We start from the raw sequence: 25,028 nt of genomic DNA on the forward strand, positions 1-25,028 counted from the left end.
TTCATCAGACCAGAGAATCTTGTTTCTCATGGTCTGAGAGTCTTTAGGTGCCTTTTGGCAAACTCCAAGCGGGCTGTCATGTGCCTTTTACTGAGGAGTGGCTTCTGTCTGGCCACTCTACCATAAAGGCCTGATTGGTGGAGTGCTACAGAGATGGTTGTCCTTCTGGAAGGTTCTCCCATCTCCACAGAGGAACACTGGTGCTCTGTCAGAGTAACCATCGGGTTCTTGGTCACCTCCCTGACCAAGACCCTTCTCCCCCGATTGCTCAGTTTGGCTGGGCAGCCAGCTCTAGGAAGAGTCTTGATGGTTCCAAACTTCTTCAATTCAAGAATGATGGAGGGTGCTGTATTCTTGGGGACCTTCAATGCTGCAGAAATGTTTTGGTACCCTTCCCCAGATCTGTGCCTCGACAAAATTCTGTCTCGGAGCTCTACGGACAATTCCTTCGACCTCATGGCTTGGCTCTGTCAACTGTGGGACCTGTTATAGACAGCTGTGGGACCTGTTATAGACAGCTGTGGGACCTGTTATAGACAGCTGTGGGACCTGTTATAGACAGCTGTGGGACCTGTTATAGACAGCTGTGGGACCTGTTATAGACAGCTGTGTGGCTTTCCATATTATGTCCAATCAATTGATTTACCCCAGGTGGACTCCAGTCAAGTTGTAGGAACAGCTCAAGGATGGTAAATGGAAGCAGGATGCACCTGAACTCAATTTCGAGTCTCATAGCAAAGGGTCTGAATACTTATGTAAATAAGGTATTTCTGTTTTTTATTTTTAATAAATTAGCTAACATTTCTAAAAACCTGTTTTCACTTTGTCATTATGGGCTATTGTGTGTAGATTGATGAGGGAATTTTTTTTATTTAATCAATTTTAGAATAAGGCTGTAACGTAACAAAATGTGGAAAAAGTCAAGGGGTCTGAATACTTTCCGAATGCACCGTATGTCTATTGTCCATGCATCCTTTGCAAGACTACAATAGTGTTAGCCCAATGCGTGAGTAGACGGTGTGGGAAGTGAGATCATATGAAAGGATGTCAGGTCCATTCTGTAGAAAATGGTTGACACGACACCAAATTAAACCACACAATGTACCAAGTAACTCCATTTATCTTCCCTTGAAACCACATCATTGTGGACTAGGTGTGACCATGAATCAGAAATGAAATCATCGTGGGATTTCACCTTTGAAGCTATGATCGGTTTGACAACATATTGAGGTTATTACACTGTTGTTACCATGAATACATGGATCCATTTGAATTGATATGGGTCCTGGTCATTATGGATTATTGTGTGTATTGGTCAAGGGGTCTGAATACTTTCCGAAGGTGCTGTAGGTCAAATTAAGATCCTACATCTGTAATTGAAGGGTACATCTTAATTTGTTTTTTAACTAAATCATTCAGGTCCGTATCCCAATAGACCCAATAATACCCACTTCGTGGAATAAAAATGCACTGAGCTATTTCTACAAATGTGACCCAACAAAAGCTACAGAAGAACTGACTAGTGTAGAAAAATGAGAAAAGGACCAAGAACACCTGTCCTGTAGATGGCAGTTAGGGGAGAGCTTGATAGGTTCTGATTCATCCAAGCTCTACATCAGACTTCCAACCACACAACTCCTTCCTCTGTCCAACAAAGAGAAAACAGAGGGAAAAGACCTCTGACTGACTACACATGACAACCATCTGTCTAGCTAAAGACTGTACTCTCTTTCTGCCTTCATTGTCCTCTGTCTGACTCTCACATCACACTCACACAATCACTCACACTCACTCTCTCACACACTCACACACACAACTCTCACACACACACACATTCCCATCACTCTCACACACACACACTCTCACTCACACTCACATTCACACTCTCACACACACACATTCACTTCACACTCACACTCTCACACACTCACTCACACTCACACACAAACACACCACATTCAATCTCACACTATCTCTTACTCTCACACTCACACACACATTCAAATCACACTCACACTCTCACACTCATGCTCTCACACACACACACATTCACATCACACTCTCACACACACACATTCACATCACATCACACTCACACACACACACACACACACATTCGCATCACACTCACACTCTCACACACACACACAAAATCACTCAAACTCACTCACACACACACACACATTCACATCACACTCACACTCTCTCACACACACACACACACACACACAATCACTCACACTCTCACACACAGTCAGTTACACTCCCGCTCACACTTACACTCTCACACACACACACACACACACACACACACACACACACACACACACACACACACACACACACACACACACACACTCAAACTCACACTCTCTCACTCACACACACACTCACACACTCACACTCACACTCACACTCACACACTAACAGTCACACACAATCACACACACACTCACACACAAAAACATACACTCACACTCGCACACACACACACACACACTCACTCACACTCATACTCACCCACACACACACATACACACTCACACTCACACTCACACACACACACACACACACACTCACACACACTCACAGTCACACACACACACACTCACACACACCCACACACTCACACACACACACAAACAAACACAGACACACACACACATACACAAACATGAACAAACAAATACACACACAAACACGCACACACACAAACATGGACACACACAATTATCTGAATGTTGTCTGCTGTAAAGAACACCAATAAAGTCAATTTGCTGTAATGTGCCTCCTGGCCTCCAGTCTCTGTGTAGAATACTAATGACTGGCCAGATCACAGGCAGAGTGGAGGGGGGATAAATCCAGAGGGAGGATGGTCATCCTAACCCCAGACACAGTGAACCAGGTTCAGTCACCAGGACCAGGGGACACTTTTAGCATGAGCAGTCCATTGGCACGGCTTCCTATATGGTGAGCCTAAAAAGGCAAGTTGTCACACCGGACAAGGGCACCTTGAACTCTGTCTGGCCTGTGTTTTATGCCCGTCAGGTTTTAAATCATAATTCAGGCTGTGGGGGAGATAGAGAGAGAGAGAAAGAGAGAGAGAGAGACCCCTCTCTGGGAGGACAGTGCTGAGTCACTTAGCCTTATTAAAAGCAGATGTATGCTGGCTCTGGGCCTGTGATAGCCTTGAGAAATGCCTCATGGCAGCGAGGAGTGTGCTCCATACTTACCTCTCTGCACAGAGTGCTAATAATGATAATAATGAATGTGTGGTCGGTGAGACACACCGGCTGGTTCTGGGCATTGGATCAGTTGGATCACTGAGGCGATTCTCTTTGTTTGACCCCCTCAGTGCTGAGGTCTTTGAGGCTGGGCTGATAAAGAGAAAGAGAGAATATTTTTGTTTTTTGTTTAGTTTTTTCACCTTTATTTAACCAGGTAAGCCAGTTGAGAACAAGTTCTCATTTACAACTGCGACCTGGCCAAGATAAAGCAAAGCAGTGCAATAAAAACAACAACACAGAGTTACATATGGGGTAAAACAAAACATAAAGTCAAAAATACCACAGAAAATATATATACAGTGTGTGCAAATGTAGCAAGTTATGGAGGTAAGGCAATAAACAGGCCATAGTGCAAAATAATTACAATTAGTATTAACACTGGAATGATAGATGTGCAAGAGATGATGTGCAAATAGAGATACTGGGGTGCAAATGAGCAAAATAAATAACAATACGGGGATGAGGTAGTTGAGTGGGCTAATTTCAGAAGGGCTGTGTACAGGTGCAGTGATCGGTGGTGGTCCTCTGTAGCTCAGCTGGTAGAGCACGGCGCTTGTAACGCCAAGGTAGTGGGTTCGATCCCCGGGACCACCCATACACAAAAAAAAAATGTATGCACGCATGAATGTAAGTCGCTTTGGATAAAAGCGTCTGCTAAATGGCATATTATTATTTATCGGTAAGGTGCTCTGACAACTGATGCTTAAAGTTAGTGAGGGAGATAAGAGTCTCCAGCTTCAGAGATTTTTGCAGTTCGTTCCAGTCATTGGCAGCAGGGAACTGGAAGGAATGGCGGCCAAAGGAGGTGTTGGCTTTGGGGATGACCAGTGAGATATACCTGCTGGAGCGCATACTACGGGTGGGTGTTGCTATGGTGACCAATGAACTAAGATAAGGCAGAGATTTGCCTAGCAGTGATTTATAGATGGCCTGGAGCCAGTGGGTTTGGCGACGAAAATGTAGTGAGGACCAGCCAACAAGAGCGTACAGGTCACAGTGGTGGGTAGTATATGGGGCTTTGGTGACAAAACGGATGGCACTGTGATAGACTACATCCAATTTGCTGAGTAGAGTGTTGGAGGCTATTTTGTAAATGACATCGCCGAAGTCAAGGATCGGTAGGATAGTCAGTTTTACGAGGGCATGTTTGGCAGCATGAGTGAAGGAGGCTTTGTTGCGAAATATGATGCCGATTCTAGATTTCACTTTGGATTGGAGATGCTTAATGTGAGTCTGGAAGGAGAGTTTACAGTCTAACCAGACACCTAGGTATTTGTAGTTGTCCACATACTCTAAGTCAGACCCGTCGAGAGTAGTGATTCTAGTCGGGTGGGCGGGTGCCAGCAGCATTCGATTGAAGAGCATGCATTTAGTTTTACTAGTGTTTAAGAGCAGTTGGAGGCTACGGAAGGAGTGTTGAATGGCATTGAAGCTCGTTTGGAGGTTTGTTAACACAGTGTCCAATGAAGGGCCAGATGTATACAAAATGGTGTTGTCTGCGTAGAGGTGGATCTGAGAGTCACCAGCAGCAAGAGCGACATCATTGATATACACAGAGAAAAGAGTCGGCCCAAGAATTGAACTGTGGCACCCCCATAGAGACTGCCATAGGTCCAGACAACAGGCCCTCCGATTTGACACATTGAACTCTATCTGAGAAGTAGTTGGTGAACCAGGCAAGGCAGTCATTTGAGAAACCAAGGCTATTTAGTCTGCCAATAAGAATGCAGTGATTGACAGAGTCGAAAGCCTTGGCCAGGTCGATGAAGACGGCTGCACAGTACTGTCTATTATCGATCGCGGTTATAATATCGTTTAGGACCTTGAGCGTGGCTGAAGTGCACCCATGACCAGCTCGGGAACTGGATTGCATAGCGGAGAAGGTACGGTGGGATTCGAAATGGTCGGTGATCTGTTTGTTAACTTGGCTTTCAAAAACTTTCGAAAGGCAGGGCAGGATGGATATAGGTCTGTAACAGTTTGGATCTAGAGTGTCACCCCCTTTGAAGAGGGGGATGACCGCGGCAGCTTTCCAATTTCTGGGGATCTCAGACATTATGAAAGAGAGGTTGAACAGGCTAGTAATAGGGGTTGCGACAATTTTGGCGGCTATTTTTAGAATGAAAGGGTCCAGATTGTCTAGCCCAGATGATTTGTAGGGGTCCAGATTTTGCAGCTCTTTCAGAACATCAGCTGTCTGAATTTGTGTGAAGGAGAAGCGGGGGGGGGGGGGGGGGGGCATGGGCAAGTTGCAGCGGAGGGTGCAGAGCTGGTGGCCCGGGTAGTGGTAGCCAGGTGGAAAGCATGGCCAGCCGTAGCAAAATGCTTGTTGAAATTCTCGATTATTGTAGATTTATCGGTGGTGATAGTGTTTCCTAGCCTCAGTGCAGTGGGCAGCTGGGAGGAGGTGCTCTTATTCTCCATGGACTTTACAGTGTCCCAAAACTTTTTGGAGTTAGTGCTACAGGATGCAAATTTCTGTTTGAAAAAGCTAGCCTTTGCTTTCCTAACTGCTTGTGTGTATTGGTTCCTAACTTCCCTGAAAAGTTGCATATCGCGGGGGCTATTCGATGCTAATGCTGTACACCACAGGATGTTTTTGTGCTGGTCAAGGGCAGTCAAGTCTGAGGAGAACCAGGGGCTATATCTGTTCTTAGTTCTGAATTTTTTGAATGGGGCATGCTTATTTAAGATTGAGAGGAAAGCACTTTTAAAGAACAACCAGGCATCCTCTATTGACGGAATGAGATCGATATCCATCCAGGATACCTGGGCCAGGTCAATTAGGAAGGCCTGCTCGCTAAAGTGTTTTAGGGAGCGTTTGACAGTGATGAGGGGTGGTCGTTTGACCGCGGACCCGTTACGGACGCAGGCAATAAGGCAGTGATCGCTGAGATCCTGGTTGAAGACAGCGGAGGTGTATTTAGAGGGTAAGATCTCAGGCCAGTTAGCTTTTAATCTCCTGAGGAACGGCCATGTTGGCCCTGTCAGCCTGCATCTCTCCCACCTCACCTCTAGATGATCCACATAGCCCTGGTCAGAGCCACAGACCTGCTGGCCCCCACAGGGAAAAATATTCAAAGATGTTAGATTAGAAACAGGAAATAGAATAGAATTAGGCGGAGTGCCGACTAGGCTCCATTTAGGTAGATGGGTTATTTATGTCAGTGTGGGCTAGCTGGGTGATGGCCTACTGTATGTACTCAAGGGGACATGGTATGTGAATGTAGCACCTGTCATGTAGCATCTGTCATTCATCATGCTGTATCATTATACCGGTATGTCAAATATGAAGTCCCCCTGGCAAACAGGCTAGATACAGATACTTACTACTTAACACCACTACTCTCAAACAGGCTAGATACTTCCTGCTAAACACCACTACTCCCAAACAGGCTAGATACAGATACTTCCTGCTAAACACTACTTCTTCCAAACAGGCTAGATACTTCCTGCTAAACACCACTACTCCCAAACAGGCTAGATACTTCCTACTAAACACCACCACTCCCTAACAGGCTAGGTACTTCCTGCTAAACACTACTACTCCCAATCCCCTGATATTAATACAATAACAGCATTTGGTTCTGATTGATGAACTTTCTAACCTTCCTGTGTTTCTGTCTCTATGTGCAGGCTCTGATTCAGCTGCCTGTGTACATCTCCCAGTGTGAGGAGGTCCGTGTGTTCTTCGAGACCCGACCTGAAGACCTCAACCCACCCAAGGAGTAAGCCACAAATCACACCTTCTAGTTTAAGAAGCACGCTCTGTCGCTCAGTTGAATGCACAGCAGAAATGTGTCTGAGTGATAAACACATCCCAACGTTCACACCATTGCTGGGCCAACAACAAACACATTGAATAAAGAAAGACATGCATAGCATAATGCTGTGTGCAGGTTTCTTTCATGGAGTAGCTGAATTGACCTCCTGACCACCATCTCATGTTGAAACAAGCCAATCCATCAGTAATAGGTTCTAATACAGGGTAATGACTATGATGTCATGTTGAAACAAGCCAATCCATCAGTAATAGGTTCTAATACAGGGTAATGACTATGATGTCATGTTGAAACAAGCCAATCCATCAGTAATAGGTTCTAATACAGGGTAATGACTATGGTGTCATGTTGAAACAAGCCAATCCATCAGTAATAGGTTCTAATACAGGGTAATGACTATGATGTCATGTTGAAACAAGCCAATCCATCAGTAATACGTTCTAATACAGGGTAATGACTATGATGTCATGCTCCCTCTGGTATTGCTGTAGTGGATGTGGGATGTGGGAGCGGTTGGTTTACAGTGGATGTGGGAGCGGAGTGGGAGTTACATAACGTGTAGCCCAGGGACGGCTGGTGTGCGAGACTAGGTTTTCTTTCCAGAAATATGTAAATGTGTCAAACCAGATGCTTCTCAGATGCTCTCTGCTTCTCCCTCACTTTTTGACAGGTCCTAATTTGTTTTTATATCCGTTTTTCTTCTATAACAGACAGCTTCTTATCTATGTCTGACTGGCAGTGTATAAGCAAGGCTTATTACATGCTCAAATGCAGTCTTTCCCACAAAGCGAGGACCATGTGCTTTATTTAGGTATGCCGAGAGGTGTTCAACTCACACATCCCAAAACTACTTCAGGGTTTATGAGAGTAATGTTTCAATCTCATCTAGGCTGTCGAATCTTAACCAGACACTTTTCTGCAATGATATGTGTATTCGTTATTTTGCTTTACACTCAAATCAATAGATTGTGACTGAACGTCCACTATATAAATCTGCACCGTAAATCAGTGATAATCTTTGCACAGGGATGCTTATCATTCCTCAGTGTTTGTTGGCCATCGACATTATTGCAGTCATGAGTACCTTAGTCGAAATCAAAGATGGCTGCCTGATTGTGTGTTACAATATGCATGGTGTGTTCAGTGACTGCAGAGGAGATGATTCTCTGTGGAAGGAGAAGAATACAAGGCCTGTCACTGCTCTGGCCAGTATGAATGGCTGCTGTCAGGTCACCTCCACAGACAGACAGACCAGAGCTAGTTCCCACTGGCTGTTGCCAAGGACACATACATTATTAGCTACCTCTCAGACAGACAAACCCCAAGCATCTGCTACTGGGGACGGGACGGGGGAGGGGAGGATGGAAAGAGGGAGGGAGGGAGAGGCAGATGAATATAGAAAAGACCTTGGTTTGTCTTTATTAAAATTGGATTACAGCTCTTTCCTGATGCAGACTGTGTTCAGCTGACATTGCGCCCCAGTCGCTATGGAGGGATGAAATACAGCCCTCTATAAATCTACCGGAATAGGGAGGTATGTGACTGTCTGTCGATCAGAAAGATTGAAGTAGCAGGCATGGGAGAGTGGAGAGTGTGGAGAGATAGAGGAGAGAGTGGAGCGATAGAGGAGAGAGTGCAGAGATAGAGGAGAGAGTGGTGCGATAGAGGAGAGAGTGGTGAGATAGAGGGGAGAGTGCAGAGATAGAGGAGAGAGTGGTGCGATAGAGGAGAGAGTGGTGAGATAGAGGGGAGAGTGCAGAGATAGAGGAGAGAGTGGTGAGATAGAGGAGAGAGTGGTGAGATAGGGGAGAGAGTGGTGAGATAGAGGAGAGAGTGGTGAGATAGAGGAGAGAGTGGAGAGATAGAGGAGAGAGTGGTGAGATAGAGGAGAGAGTGGAGAGGTAGAGGAGAGAGTGGTGAGATAGAGGAGAGAGTGGAGAGATAGAGGAGAGAGTGGAGAGATAGAGGAGAGAGTGGTGAGATAGAGGAGAGAGTGGAGAGATAGAGGAGAGAGTGGTGAGATAGAGGAGAGAGTGGTGAGATAGAGGAGAGAGTGGAGAGATAGAGGAGAGAGTGGTGAGATAGAGGAGAGAGTGGTGAGATAGAGGAGAGAGTGGAGAGATAGAGGAGAGAGTGGTGAGATAGAGGAGAGAGTGGAGAGATAGAGGGGAAAGTGGAGAGATAAAGGAGGGGGAGAGGAGAGTAGAGGAGAGATAAAGCGATAGAGTAGAGGAGAGTAGAGAAGAGGAGAGGAGAGGAAATATAGAGGAGCGATAGAGGAGAGTAGAGGAGAGTAAAGGAGAGGAGAGGACAAATAGAGGTGTGATAGAGGAGAGTAGAGGAGGAGAGTAGAGGAGATATAGAGGAGCGATAGAGGAGAGTTGAGGAGAGTAGAGAAGAGTAGAGGAGAGTAGAGTAGAGGAGAGATAGAGGAGAGTGGAGATAGAGGAGAGATAGAGGAGAGATAGAGGCGCGATGGAGGAGAGTAGAGGAGAGATAGAGGAGAGTAGAGGAGAGATAGAGGAGCGATGGAGGAGAGTAGAGGAGAGGAGAGGAGAGTAGAGGAAAGTAGAGAAGCAATAGAGGAGAGTAGAGGAGAGATAGAGGAGAGATAGAGGAGAGTAGAGGAGAGATAGAGGAGCGATGGAGGAGAGTAGAGGAGAGTAGAGGAGAGTAGAGGAGAGATAGAGGAGGGTAGAGGAGAGATAGAGGAGAGTAGAGGAGAGATAGAGGAGAGTAGAAGATAAATAGAGGAGAGTAGAGGAGCGATAGAGGAGAGATAGAGGAGAGGGGAGATAGAGGAGCGATGGAGGAGAGTAGAGGAGAGATAGAGGAGTGATGGAGGAGAGTAGAGGAGAGGAGAGGAGCGATAGAGGACAGTAGAGGAGAGTAGAGGAAGTAGAGGAGCGATAGAGGAGAGTAGAGGAGAGATAGAGGAGAGTAGAAGGAAGTAGTGGAGAGTAGAGGAGCGATAGAGGAGAGTAGAGGAGAGTAGAGGAGAGATAGAGGAGGGTAGAGGAGAGATAGGGGAGAGTAGAGGAGATAGAGGAGGGTAGAGGAGAGATAGAGGAGCTTAGAGGAGAGGAGAGTAGAAGATAAATAGAGGAGAGTAGAGGAGCGATAGAGGAGAGTAGAGGAGCGATAGAGGAGAGTAGATGAAAGTAGAGGAGAGTAGAGGAGAGATAGAGGAGGGTAGAGGAGAGATAGAGGAGAGTAGAGGAGATAGAGAAGGGTAGAGGAGAGGTAGAGCAGAGTAGAGGAGGAGGAGAAGAAGAAGAAGAAGAGAGGGGAGATAGAAGGGAGGCGATATACACTGAGTGTACAAAACATTAAGAACACCTGCTCTTTCCATGACATAGACTGACCAGTTGAATCCAGGTGAAAGCTATGATCCCTTATTGATGCCACTTGTTAAATTCACTTCAATCAGTGTAGATGAAGGGGAGGAGACAGGTTAAAGAAGGATTTTTAAGCCTTGAGACATTTGAGACATGGATTGTGTATGTATTCCATTCAGAGGGTGAATGGGCAAGACAAAATATTGAAGTGACTTTGAATGGGGTATGGTAGTAGGTGCCAGGCGCACCTGTTTGAATGTGTCAAGAATTGCAACGCTGCTAGGTTTTTCATGCTCAACAGTTTCCTGTGTGTATTAAGAATGGTCCACCACCGAAAGGACATCTAGCCAACTTGACACAACTGTGGGAAGCATCGCCTGTGGAACACTATCAACACCTTGTAGAGTCCATGCCCGACTAATTGAGGCTGTTCTGAGGGAAAGTCAATATTTATTAGGAAGGTGTTCCTAATGTTTTGTACAGACAGTATAGAAGATAGGAGTGGCTGGCACCCCATACAGCTAGCTCATTATTGGACCTTTGTAGTCTGGAACCTGGTAGTGGAAGGGGCTTGCTCTGAGTTTAGGGAGAAGCTGGGTTTTAGTTTTACAGGCCTAAAGCTCCATATGGGACCCAGTCATATTCAATGTCTCCATGACCATGATTGGCTCATCCATGGTCCAATGAAAACTCATTTGGGGAGGGCTGATTTGATCTGATGGAAAACTCTTGTTAATGTTCAGTATACTGGACACTGCCTAGTTAAGTCATCAGTGTGGTCCTGTCTATCCCAGTATGGCACTGCCTTTTCGACCCCGTTCTGACTCCCAAACACAAAGCAGACCAAACTATTTGGTCCTTTACAAACCTGCTTTATGTAAAATATTGTGTGCTATAGCTTGGAAAATAAATACATGTGACTGGATGACAACATATTGATGTTTGTTTCCAACATTGGGGCTGTTTTCCTAAAGACGTTAAATCTGCCTCGTGTTTTGTTTCCTTGCCACGTTACTAACGAGTATCACGATACTGGTATAGTCCCGGCCATACCTCTAGCCCTCTGCTTCCCTTTGATAAGCCAGGCTAGTGATGGAGCTAGGGTTGTCTTGGCTGGAGACTCTTTTTTTCAGTATGCTAATGGATGGGTAAACTGATGGTTGGAGATTTATTATGACTGGGGCCAGTGCAATCAACAGTTTTGGCTGGCGAACAATGTATTATGTGATTGAGAGTGTGAATTTGGAGGAAAATAAGACGAACAGTTGCCAGGAATAAATGAACAAGAGATCTAGAACAATGATGAAAGAAGAGAAATGGAGAGAGTGAGAGGAAAAGACAGCGGGTGTAGAGAGAGAGAGAGAGAGAGAGAGAGAGAGAGAGAGAGAGAGAGAGGAGAGAGAGGAGAGAGAGAGGGAGAGAGGAGATAGAGAGAAAGAGAAAGAGAAAGAGAGAGAGATAGAGAGTAAGAGAGAGAGAGAAAAAGAGAGAGAGAGAGAGAGGGGAGATAGAGAGAGAGGGGGAGAGAGGAGAGAGAGGAGAGAGTGAGAGAGAGAGGAACAGGAAATATGTTGAGAGAAAGCGAGGGAATAGAAAGTCAGTCTGAATTAGCCACTTCAGTTTTCATGGGCTTCTGGACATTGAATTAGCTGCCTCCTGATGAGAATGGATGGAGGTTTGCTGTCCTAATGGATAAAGCAGATTGAACAGATACAGTATCATGTTCTCATTCAACCCAGTATCAGAGACTCAACATCAACTATGGCTGGGCTATATAGTCCAGATACCGGTATGGATTTTTACAATATTGCCTAAAACAATATTTTGATACAATGGTAAATAAATTAAAAGTTTTACAAATTAAATTACTTCACAGTCTGTTTTGTCCTAGTTTGGTTGAGTATAAAACGGAATGGAGTTTTAATGTCACATGCACAAGTACAGTGAAATGCCTTTCTTACAAACTCATTCCTTCAATTCTGACCAGTTTCCCAGTCCCTGCCGATGACAAACATCCCCACAGCATGATGCTGCCACCACCATGCTTCACTGTGGGGATGGTGTTCTCGGGGTGATGAGAGATGTTGGGTTTGCGCCAGATATAGCGTTTTTTAGTCTAATCTGACCAGAGTACCTTCTTCCATATGTTTGGCGATTCTCCCACATGCCTTTTGGCGAACACCAAACGTGTTTGCTTATTTTCTTCTTTAAGCAATGGCTTTTTTCTGGCCACTCTTCCGTAAAGCCCAGCTCTGTGGAGTGTATGGCTTAAAGTGGTCCTATGGACAGATACTCCAATCTCCGCTGTGGAGCTTTGACAGCTCAGGGTTATCTTTGGTCTCTTTGTTGCCTCTCTGATTAATGCCCTCCTTGCCTGGTCCATGAGTTTTGGTGGGCGGCCCTCTCTTGGCAGGTTTGTTGTGGTGCCATATTCTTTCCATTTTTTAATAATGGATTTAATGGTGCTCCATGGGATGTTCAAAGTTTCTGATATTTTTTTATAACCCAACCCTGATCTATACTTCTCCACAACTTTGTCCCTGACCTGTTTAGCGAGCTCCTTGGTCTTCATGGTGCCGCTTGCTTGGTGGTGCCCCTTGCTTAGTGGTGTTGCAGACTCTGGGGCCTTTCAGAACAGGTGTATATATACTGAGATCATGTGACACTTAGATTGCACACAGGTGGACTTTATTTAACTAATTATGTGACTTCTGAAGGTAATTGGTTGCACCAGATCTTATTTAGGGGCTTCATAGCAAAGGGGGTGAATACATATGCACGCACCACTTTTCCGTTATTTATTTTGTAGAATTTTTTGTATGTCCATTACATGAAATCCAAATAAAAATCAATTTAAATTACAGGTTGTAATGCAACAAAATAGGAAAAACGCCAAGGGGGATGAATACTTTTGCAGGGATACTGGAGTGATGGAGGTAGATATGTATAGGGCTAAGGGGACTAGGCAACAGGATATAAGATAAACAGAGTGGCAGCAGCTTGTATGTGAGTGGGTGTGCGGGTGTGTAGAGTCAGTATAAATGTACGTGCAAATTATGTGTGAATGAGAAAATGATGGAGTGAGTGTGGGTGTGAGTGTTGGAGTGACAGTGTGTGTGAGTGTGTAGGGCCCTGTGAGTGTGCATAGAGACAGTGCAAAGATTGAAATACAAGGTCAATAAAGATACAAGGTTAACTCAGATAGTCGATGTAGACATTTTGTTAGCTATTTAGCAGTCTTATGGCTTGGTGATAGAAGCTGTTCAAATCAACATTTTATTTGTCACATACACGTGTTTAGCAGATGTTATTGCGGGTGTAGCAAAACGCTTGCGCTTCTAGCGGTGCAGTAATATCTAACAAGTAATATCTAACAATTTCACAACATATACCCAATACACACAAATCTAAGTAAGGAATGGAATTTAAGAATATATACATATATGGATAAGCAATGACAGAGCGGCATGGACTAAGATACAGTAGAAGATTATAGAATACAGTATATACAGTGGAGAGAACAAGTATTTGATACACTGCCGATTTTGCAGGTTTTCCTACTTACAAAGCATGTAGAGGTCTGTCATTTTTATCATAGGTACACTTCAACTGTGATAGACGGAATCTAAAACAAAAATCCAGAAAATCACATTGTATGATTTTTAAGTAATTAATTTGCATTTTATTGCATGACGTAAGTATTTGATCACCTACCAACCAGTAAGAATTCCGTCTCTCACAGACCTGTTAGTTTTTCTTTAAGAAGCCCTCCTGTTCTCCACTCATTACCTGTATTAACTGCACCTGTTTGAACTCATTACCTGTATAAAATACCCCTGTCCACACACTCAATCAAACAGACTCCAACCTCTCCACAATGGCCAAGACCAGAGAGCTGTGTAAGGACATCAGGGATAATGGGTCTGGCGTTCCATGCAAGATCTCACCTCGTGGGGCATCAATGATCATGAGGAAGGTGAGGGATCAGCCCAGAACTACACGGCAGGACCTGGTCAATGACCTGAAGAGAGCTGGGACCACAGTCTCAAAGAAAACCATTAGTAACACACTATGCCGTCACAGATTAAAATCCTGCAGCGCACGCAAGGTCCCCCTGCTCAAGCCAGCGCATGTCCAGGCCCGTCTGAAGTTTGCCAATGACCATCTGGATGATCCAGAGGAGGAATGGGAGAAGGTCATGTGGTCTGATGAGACAAAAATATAGCTTTTTGGTCTAAACTCCACTCGCCGTGTTTGGAGGAAGAAGAAGGATGAGTACAACCCCAAGAACACCATCCCAACCGTGAAGCATGGAGGTGGAAACATAATTCTTTGGGGATGCTTTTTTGCAAAGGGGACAGGACGACTGCACCGTATTGAGGGGAGGATGGATGGGGCCTTGTATCACGAGATCTTGGCCAACATCCTCCTTCCCTCAGTAAGAGCATCGAAGATGGGTCGTGGCTGGGTCTTCCAGCATGACAACGACCCGAAACACACAGCCAGGGCAACTAAGGAGTGGCTCCGTAAGAAGCATCTCAAGGTCCTGGAGTGGCCTAGCCAGTCTCCAGACCTGAACCCAATAGAAAATCTTTGGAGGGAGCTGAAAGTCTGTATTGCCCAGCGACAGCCCCGAAACCTGAAGGATCTGGAGAAGGTCTGTATGGAGGAGTGGGCCAAAATCCCTGCTGCAGTGTGTGCAAACCTGGTCAAGACCTACAGGAAACGTATGATCTCTGTAATTGCAAACAAAGGTTTCTGTACCAAATATTAAGTTCTGCTTTTCTGATGTATCAAATACTTATGTCATGCAATAAAATACAAATGAATTACTTAAAAATCATACAATGTGAGATTAGATTCCGTCTCTCACAGTTGAAGTGTACCTATGATAAAAATTACAGACCTCTACATGCTTTGTAAGTAGGAAAACCTGCAAAATCGGCAGTGTATCAAATACTTGTTCTCCCCACTGTACATATGAGATGAGTAATACTACATGTAAACATTAAAGTTACTAGTGTTCCATTTCTTAAAGTGGCCAGTGATTTCAATAGGCAGCAGCAGCCTCTAGTGTGCTAGTGATGGCTATTTAACAAGTCTGATGGCCTTGAAATAGAAGCTGTTTTTCATTCTCTCGGTCCCAGCTTTGATGCACCTGTACTGACCTCGCCTTCTGGATGATAGCGGGGTGAACAGGCAGTGGCTCGGGTGGTTGATGTCCTTGATTATCTTTTTGGCCTTCCTGTGACATCGGGTGCTGTAGGTGTCCTGGACGGCAGGAGCCTGTTGGTGTCAGTTGGTATCAGTTGGGCAGGAGCCTGTTGGTGTCAGTTGGGCAGGAGCCTTCAGGATCCTGTTGGTGTCAGTTGGGCAGGAGCCTTCAGGAGCCTGTTGGTGTCAGTTGGTGTCAGTTGGGCAGGAGCCTGTTGGCATCAGTTGGTGTCAGTTGGGCAGGAGCCTGTTGGTGTCAGTTGGGCAGGAGCCTTCGGAGCCTGTTGGTGTCAGTTGGTGTCAGATGGGCAGGAGCCTTCAGGAGCCTGTTGGTGTCAGTTGGTATCAGTTGGGCAGGAGCCTGTTGGTGTCAGTTGGTGTCAGTTGGGCAGGAGCCTTCAGGAGCCTGTTGGTGTCAGTTGGTGTCAGTTGGGCAGGAGCCTTCAGGAGCCTGTTGGTGTCAGTTGGTGTCAGTTGGGCAGGAGCCTTCAGGATCCTGTTGGTGTCCGTTGGTGTCAGTTGGGCAGGCGCCGTCAGGTAATGCACCGGTAGCTCTTACCGTAGCAGAGGAAATAGTCTTGGTTGGAGTCTTTGACGATTTTGCGGGCTTTCTTTTCACACCACCTGATATAGAGGTCCTGGATGGCAGGGAGCTCGGCCCCAGTAATGTACTGGGCTGTCCACACAATCCTCTGTAGCGCCATGCGATCGAAGGCGGTGCTATTTCCATACCAAGCAGTGATACAGCCAGTCAACATGCTCATAATGGTACAGCTGTAGAACCTTTTCAGAATTTGAGGGCCCATGCCAAACTCTTTCAACCTCCTGAGGGGGAAGAGACACTGTGGCGCCTTCTTCACGACTGTGCGTGTGTATTTGGACCATTTTAAGTCTTTAGTGATTTGGACACCGAGGAACTTGAAGCTGTCTACCTGCTCTCCCCCCTGTTTCATGTAGTCCACGGTCAGCTCCTTGGTCTTGCTGATGTTGAGGGAGAGGTTGTTGCTCCGGCACCACACAGCCAGGTCACTGACCTCCTCCCTGTAGGCTGACTCATCGTTGCTGATGATCACGCCTACCACCGTCGTGTCGTCAGCGAACTTGATAGTGGTGTTGGAGTCGTGCGTGGCCACACAGTCATGGGTGAACAAGGAGTACAGGAGGGGACTAAGCACACACCCCTGTGGGGCCCCTGTGTTAAGGGTCAGCGTGGTGGAGGTGATGTTGCCTAACCTCACCACCTGGGATCGGCACGTCAAGAAGTCCAGTTGCAGAGGGAGGTGTTCAGACCCAGAGTCCTAAGCTTGGTGCCTAACTTGGAGGGGACTTATGGTGTTGAACGCTGAGCTGTAGTCAATGAACAGCATTCTCACATAGGTATTGTTCTTATCTAGGTGGGTGAGTGCAGTGTGGAGAGCAATTGAGATTGCGTCGTCCATGGATCTGTTGGGGCGGTATGCAAATTGGAGAGGGTCTAGGGTGGTTGGGATGGTGGAGTTAATGTGTGCCATAACCAGCCTCTCAAAGCACTTCATGATTCCAGAAGTGAGTGCTACTGGACGGTAGTCATTGTGGCATGAAGCCTTAGAGTTCTTAGGAACAGGAATGGTCATCTTAAAACATGTGGGGACTACAGACTGGAACAAGGAGAGGTTGAAAATTACCGTGAATATTTCTGCCAGCTGTTCTGCGCATGCTCTGAGAATGCACCCTGGAATACCGTCTGGGCCCGCGGCCTTGTGGGTGTTGAGCTTAGAATTAATTTGTTGACATCCTAGGGTCATGCACTACTCATAAAACATATTTACATATTTAACTTTTATTACTCAGAAACAAAAAATACCTTAATGGCGGTATGCCATACCATAAACAATGGGAAAACAATAGTGATATGATGTTTTGGACATATCGCACAGCTCTACTATCAACCATATCCCCTCTCATCTGGAGCAACACATCTGTAGATATGCAATGAATCTCACAGAGTTTAGTTTCGCTCATTTAGACTGGAGAGCCTGCATGGCTAGCATAACAAATGCATTATTGAGATTTGAACGTGATTGAAAAGGAGAGTAGAGTAGACCAAATCAAAGTATTTATTTCAAAGTGAGTCCCAAAACTTGAAAAGACATGAATGAAATAAATATAATATGTGTGGTTATTCATAGGGTTAACATTTTATATTTTCAGAGGTTTCAGAGACATAATCCGTAGGTAGAAATAATTACAAAGGGTTTCCATGTCATAAGAAGTTCCTAACTCCTTTGCTGGCTCTTGAAGTTAGGTACTTCTTCTAATGCTTTGTTCTCTTTTACAGGGAACCCATTGGAAAGAAGAAGTGCGGTAAGGCCACTTTTGTATTCCATTTTGGGGTAAGTTGTAATTGCAATTTATGTTTAGCAGACGCGCTTATCCAGAGGAAGTTACAGTAGTTGAGTGTGTACATCTTTATACTGGTCCCCCATGGGAATTGAACCCACAACCTTGGCGTTCCAAGCGCCACGCTCTACCAACTGAGCTACACAAGACTAGATAAGTGTTTGTTGTATGTACTTTATGTAGAAAATATAATATGGATGAGCACTGACGTGAAATAGAAACATGAATTAGGAGAAAACATTTCCAGCCGTAGTATCTTATTACCTCACTGCATTTCTCAACTGAGATTTGAGCGCCCTCTAGCTGTGATGTTGGATATGCGCTCCATTATTTTCGAAAAAGATTTGTATGTAAAGATTTAGGATTGTAGTAAGACTGTAGTAGGTCAATCATATATTTAATTTCTTGAAGTTAGATACATACCATTACTTCTAAAAAGTGTTTTTTGTAAAGAGTTTTTCCCTTTCTTTGTTAATCTAACCAACCCATCCATGTCAAGTTTCAAGTTTCAGTTTCAATTTCCTTCATTTTCCTCCATCAGGCATTGTGGAGAGAGCGACTACTTTCCTAAAGAGAGGTAGTAACAGACTCATGCTTGGCCGTGCTCTGTGTGTGGCCCCGGGTTGCTAGCCATCCATTTGGCCCTTACCTGGCCCCTACCGGGCCCCTGTCTGCTGGGCCTTTAGCTGGGATGTGGGTCTGAGGTGGGACTGGGCAGTGCAGAGTAGAGCGGTGGAAGGACCTGGTCCCAGATCTGTATGTGCTCAGCCAACACCTCTGTTTCAGCCAACGCAAATACAGGTCTGGGACCAGGCTAGGGAAGGTTGTGGTAGAGAGGGCAGGGTGGGACAAGCTTGGTGCTCACTCTGTGTGATGTGCATGGCAGTGTGTTAGCTTTGTCAAGAGAGCACCAGATGGTGTGTGTCTTACTGTACACCCCGCCCAACTCCCTTTGCTACTGTGCTGAAATCAACCCTGTCTTGGTTGTGGGAATTAACTGTCACCTTGATAGATGTGCATGCGGTACCACAACAACAACAACAACAACAACACCCTCCTCATTCTGTGTCGTGGGGTATCAGACATGACAGTTTTCATAATATATAATATCTAGTAAGTTTGGAAGCACCTACTTGTACGATTAATTTAGAGACTTGATGCAGGATGGTGTAAATACAAGGCTCAATTTCTGGATGGAATCCTTTTTGGGATTGTACGGTTGTGAATTTAGAGGATATTATGAGTGCATTCCACAGTTAGTTCTGGTAATCATCCCACCAAGTGCACATCACAGAGCAGGTCCTCTTGTTGTGCTAACCTACAGCGTTGTGGTAGTGTAGGTGTCGGGTGTCCTTGTGGCGGGTTGTCTCTGTCTCTGTGGCAGCCATGTTTGTGATTGGCAAACCCTCCTTCCTGTCCTGTCCTCTCTCCCAACATCTCCCTCTCAGACCCTCCTTCCCTCTGCTCTCTGACCACCATTTTTCTAAAATCACATCTGCTTCCTTTTCGTCCTCGTCCTCCCCCTCTGGCTCGCTCTGCTCTCTGTCGTGTGGTGGCAGGTAGAGGGGTCAGCGCTACATGTCTGTCTGTGTGCTCTGTGCCCCTCCCTGCAGGAGACTCCAGCGCAGCTGACCCTCTGCTCCTGGACCAGTATGTGGCCGTCACTGACTATGAGAAGCAGGAGAGCTCTGAGATCAGCCTGCACGTGGGACAGACGGTGGAGGTCATCGAGAAGAATGAGTCTGGTACGAGACCTGGGTCAGATGGAGGGAGTCTTTAGCTTAACGACTGAGGTTGTGCCCCAAATGGCACTCTATTGCCTATATAGTGGTGGGCCTATGAGCCCTGGTCAAAACTAGTCCACTATTTGTATTTGTATTTGTACACCACTGCATATCTACAATACAACATGTATAATACCACCATACAACAATATTACAATGTATGTGTGTGTAGAGTGTGTGTGCTAGCGCTTGTGTGCGTATGCGTCACTATAAAGAGAGTAGGGTACCATTTGGGACAGAACCGGAGTCCTGGCGCCCTTAACGTAATTTATAAAGACATCACACTGTCTCTAACTGTTTTTGCCCTAATCAACTGAAAGAATGTTATCATACTTGAAGGAACGCCTAAGATACAGGTGTACCAAGACAACTACATAATGCTATCACGATGTCTTCAGAACCTTCCAAACAGACAACTGCCAAATAGCAGAATAAGGTATCACGTTGTCTTCAGAACCTTCCAAACAGACAACTGCCAAATAGCAGAATAAGGTATCACGATGTCTTCAGAACCTTCCAAACAGACAACTGCCAAATAGCAGAATAAGGTATCACGATGTCTTCAGAACCTTCCAAACAGACAACTGCCAAATAGCAGAATAAGGTATCACGTTGTCTTCAGAACCTTCCAAACAGACAACTGCCAAATAGCAGAATAAGGTATCACAATGTCTTCAGAACCTTCCAAACAGACAACTGCCAAATAGCAGAATAAGGTATCACAATGTCTTCAGAACCTTCCAAACAGACAACTGCCAAATAGCAGAATAAGGTATCACGATGTCTTCAGAACCTTCCAAACAGACAACTGCCAAATAGCAGAATAAGGTATCACGTTGTCTTCAGAACCTTCCAAACAGACAACTGCCAAATAGCAGAATAAGGTATCACAATGTCTTCAGAACCTTCCAAACAGACAACTGCCAAATAGCAGAATAAGGTATCACGTTGTCTTCAGAACCTTCCAAACAGACAACTGCCAAATAGCAGAATAAGGTATCACAATGTCTTCAGAACCTTCCAAACAGACAACTGCCAAATAGCAGAATAAGGTATCACAAGGTCTTCAGAACCTTCCAAACAGACAACTGCCAAATAGCAGAATAAGGTATCACGATGTCTTCAGAACCTTCCAAACAGACAACTGCCAAATAGCAGAATAAGGTATCACGTTGTCTTCAGAACCTTCCAAACAGACAACTGCCAAATAGCAGAATAAGGTATCACAATGTCTTCAGAACCTTCCAAACAGACAACTGCCAAATAGCAGAATAAGGTATCACGTTGTCTTCAGAACCTTCCAAACAGACAACTGCCAAATAGCAGAATAAGGTATCACAATGTCTTCAGAACCTTCCAAACAGACAACTGCCAAATAGCAGAATAAGGTATCACAATTTCTTCAGAACCTTCCAAACAGACAACTGCCAAATAGCAGAAAAGGTATCACGATGTCTTCAGAACCTTTCAAACAGACAACTGCCAAATAGCAGAATAAGGTATCACGTTGTCTTCAGAACCTTCCAAACAGACAACTGCCAAATAGCAGAAAAGGTATCACGATGTCTTCAGAACCTTCCAAACAGACAACTGCCAAATAGCAGAATAAGGTATCACGATGTCTTCAGAACCTTCCAAACAGACAACTGCCAAATAGCAGAATAAGTTCTATATCGTGGAGCTCCGCCCCATAGGGGAGCTCTGCTCCTAGTGGTTTACCCTCTGCCCTAAGGCAGCAGCAGCCTGAGACAAAATTATGCACACACCTACAGCCAATAGGAGTACAGGTGTCCCTATAAGAGGGGGTGCCTCCCCTCAATCAGCCTCCCTTTTTCTTCAGCGACTGGATGACTAGACTGAAGAGCCAAGAAGAGACGAAGCACGAAGACTCAGGACGAAAACGCTGTTGATATTCCAGTCATCAACGTCGTCTAAATGAGCACACCGGGAGAATTTCCACCCCCAAAAGCTCTTTTCAGAGCTCAGTGCAGATGCACTTCCATGGCGGCCGGTGACCACCACGACTTATGTTTCGTGTGTTTGGGATCCCAGCATGCCAAGGAAGGCGTCTGCAGTCCCCCGAATTGCGCCTCCTGCGCCCTCCTTTCTTTAAAGGAGAGGAAGCAGCGTTGGGCGTTTTTCAGGGAGGACATCCCCCTTGAGGATGTGTTGTCGATACTAGCCTCTGCTTCAGAGGCGTCGTCCGACGGCGCAGACTCGGGGGAAGATGGGGATTTTGAGGAAGGGTCTGGCATTCCAATGGAACAGTCGGACCCCGTCCCTCATACTTTCAAGCCCCCCTTTCCTTTGGAGAGCGAGAGGGCTTGTAGTCCCTATAGCGAAGGGGATACGAGCTCTGAGAGATCAGAAGCTCTCTCTTTCGCTGCAGCCTCTCTGAGAGCGGATTTTCCGGGTCTCATTGAGAGAGCTGCTCAACGGCTGGCAATAGAGCTGCCCCCTCTTCCCTCCGCACCGGAGGTTGATATGATGGAGGGCGGTCCTTATTCCAGGCCAAGGAAGGCGGCAGAGCCAGTGGCTCCTGCCATGCCTTCTTTGGCTAGGTACGTTGGAGGCTCGTGGGAGGCACCTTTAGCGGCGCTTTCGCCTGTAAAAGCGTATCTCCCATTCACGAGAGTGGAAGGAAGGCTTCAGGGTCAGGGAATCCCCAGGTTAGAGAGCGCCATGGCGGCGTATCTCGTACCGGGTTCGAGCCCTTGGCCCTCTTCCAAGAAGGCCACGTTGCCATCCCAGAAGGACCGACTCACAGCGTCGCTGTTAGAGAAGTCTTTTGGGTTGGGAGCCCAAGCTGTAGCAGCAGCTAACAACATTGCCCTCTTGGCGGCCTCTCTGTCCCGTTTAACCACGGGTAAGACAGAGATGGCACCGGAGGAGGTGGAGGAGGCGTCCAGAATTTCTGGCGCCATATTCCACCTTACACAGGCGTCCGCAGTCTGCGCGGGGAGATCCATGGCCACTTCGGTGGTCGGGGAACGACACCTCTGGTTGTCTTTGACTTCCATGAAAGAGGCAGACTGGACGTCTCTCTTGAACGCCCCCCTCTCTGACGACGGCCTCTTTGGGGTCGCAGTCAAAGAGGCGACGGAGCGTTTTTCGAAGTTGGAGGAGGAGAAGAAGCAGTTGGCCAAGCACCTGCCGTTGGCAGGACGACTCGGCCCCCCTCCTCCCCAAAGGCCATCTACCTCCGCCCCTCTAAGTAGACCGGGGTCTACGACGAGGCGGCGTAATCGGCGTCATCCGGCGGCCACGAGCAGCAAGGGAGCGGGCTCGGCCCTCCCAGCAGCTACGGTAGCCCCACTACAGCCGGCGAGGGAGGTGACGAGGACGCCGACCTGGCCCTCCAAGGGAGGCAAGAGGAGGCGTACGTGACGGGACGCGGGGGAGAGGATGGAGGACGCATCGATGGTGTCGAACGCGCCCACTGTTCCCCCCCACCCTTCGGTTGAAGGGACGGGTGCTGATGTAAATGCTTTTGTTGATGTGTTTAATAAAGAGTTGGCTCCACCTGACTTTGTCAAAAAAGAGCCTCTTTTCCATAATACGTCCGAGAGCGTTCAAATCTCACCCTCTCTTCCTTACCACTCTAAGAGCCGTTCAGCCCACCGAGGGTGCGTTGCTGAACAGGCACTAAGAGTAGGTATCCAGAAGACCTCAATCAGGTCGTCACATCACACTTCACGTATAAGAAGTGCTTTACATAGAAGGCAGCAGTCCCGGTCAGATTCTGACATGAGGACGCAGCCGCTATTTGGGGATGGCGCACTAGTACAGACTAAGGTCTCCACTAGTACGAGCCAGACCCATGCTGCGTTCACAGAGGGCCCGATTATCGCGGTCACCAAGGTGCCCAGAGTATCGGCGCCCCCAGGCATTGTAACACAGCAGCTATCTGGGGACGGCGCATTATCGCAGACCAAGGTCTCGGTTAATGCGATTCAGACCCATGCTACGTTCACGGAGGGCAGGATTACTAGCGTTATGGGTATAACCAAAGTATCAGCTCCCCTGACAGAACGAGCCAGTACTCACCACACTGAGCGTGAATCAACCCACCAGGGGTGCAGAGTTGAACACACACAGAAGGTGAAAGTTAAGAAGGTATCAAGGCGCCGCCTTGTTTTACCTCATAGAGACCTCATACTACAGACTTCTAGGAGTACTGTAGTGAAGGGCTCTGATAGCGAATTGCAGTCACCTAAGATGACGCAATCGCTTGCTGGGGATGGTGCCCTGCCGCAGGCTGTGGCCTCGGTCAGTGCAATTCAGACCCGCGATGCGTTCAAGGAGGGCAGGAATACGACGGTTACGGGTTTAACCGACGTCCCTACTCCTCTTTCTTTCTCAGAACGCATTTCCTCTCCCTTTCACGGGAGGCCCACCTTGGGCTGTTCCACCACTTCAATGTTGGGGAACAGTGGCGGTAAGGGCCATAGAGGAATACAGGTCCTTCCTACTGGATGCACCACAGCTTCGCGCCCAGCCACTTTCTCTGCATTGCTGGCAGTGGCGAAGAAGCTGCACCCTCTCACGCTGGCTAGAACAGACGTTGCAGAAGGGTTATGCTCTCCAATTCCACCGGACCCCACCCCCGTTCAGGGGAGTGGTGGAGACGGTGATGAAAATGCCAGACAAAGTGGCCGCTCTGATGACAGAGATTACAGAACTTTTGGCGAAGGAGGCGGTGACAGTAGTTCCCCGGGAGCAAAGGAACAAAGGGCTATATTCGCCTTATTTCCTAGTGCCCAAAAAGACGGGGGGAGTGAGGCCGATTTTGGATTTACGCATTCTCAACGAGAGCATAACCAAACGGCCCTTCCGAATGCTAACGACAAAACGTCTGCTGGAATGTGTCCAGAGAGGGGACTTTTGTACGAGCATAGACCTAAAGGACGCGTACTTTCATGTGCCGGTTCAGCCGCGTCACAGGAAGTTTCTGCGGTTCGCCTTTCAAGGGGTGGCGTACGAATACACGAGGATGCCATTTGGGTACGCCCTGGCACCTCGCACATTTTCCAAGTGTGTGGAGGCGGCATTGGAACCGTTGCGTCGTCAGGGAATACGGCTACTAGCCTACCTGGACGACCTACTGGTTCTCGCCCCGTCAGCAGAGCTGGCGATCACTCACACAACACAGACAGTGATGCATCTCACAAGTCTGGGGTTTGCTGTGAATTGGAAAAAGAGCGCGCCCTGGCCCACTCATCAGATTGTCTACCTGGGGATACA

The 25,028-nt window shown here is 46.7% G+C and overlaps 1 protein-coding gene across 2 annotated transcripts in view; it reads left to right on the plus strand.

Moving 5' to 3' along the window:
* LOC311142846 (SH3 and PX domain-containing protein 2B-like) overlaps window positions 1–25,028 on the plus strand; it is a 77,737-nt gene that overhangs the window by 37,384 nt on the left and 15,325 nt on the right. Inside the window, exons 5-8 of one of the 2 annotated variants that reach the window (XM_084178542.1) lie at window positions 6,924–7,015; window positions 17,939–17,964; window positions 18,542–18,577; window positions 19,614–19,745. In XM_084178542.1, coding sequence (XP_084034668.1) covers window positions 6,924–7,015; window positions 17,939–17,964; window positions 18,542–18,577; window positions 19,614–19,745 — 286 coding nt within the window. The remainder of the gene's footprint in view (window positions 1–6,923; window positions 7,016–17,938; window positions 17,965–18,541; window positions 18,578–19,613; window positions 19,746–25,028) is intronic. The other variant, XM_084178543.1, reaches the window with a different exon arrangement.

The sequence above is a fragment of the Coregonus lavaretus genome (genome assembly GCF_964263955.1).
Source record: "Coregonus lavaretus genome assembly, chromosome: 15".
Lineage (NCBI taxonomy): Eukaryota > Metazoa > Chordata > Actinopteri > Salmoniformes > Salmonidae > Coregonus > Coregonus lavaretus.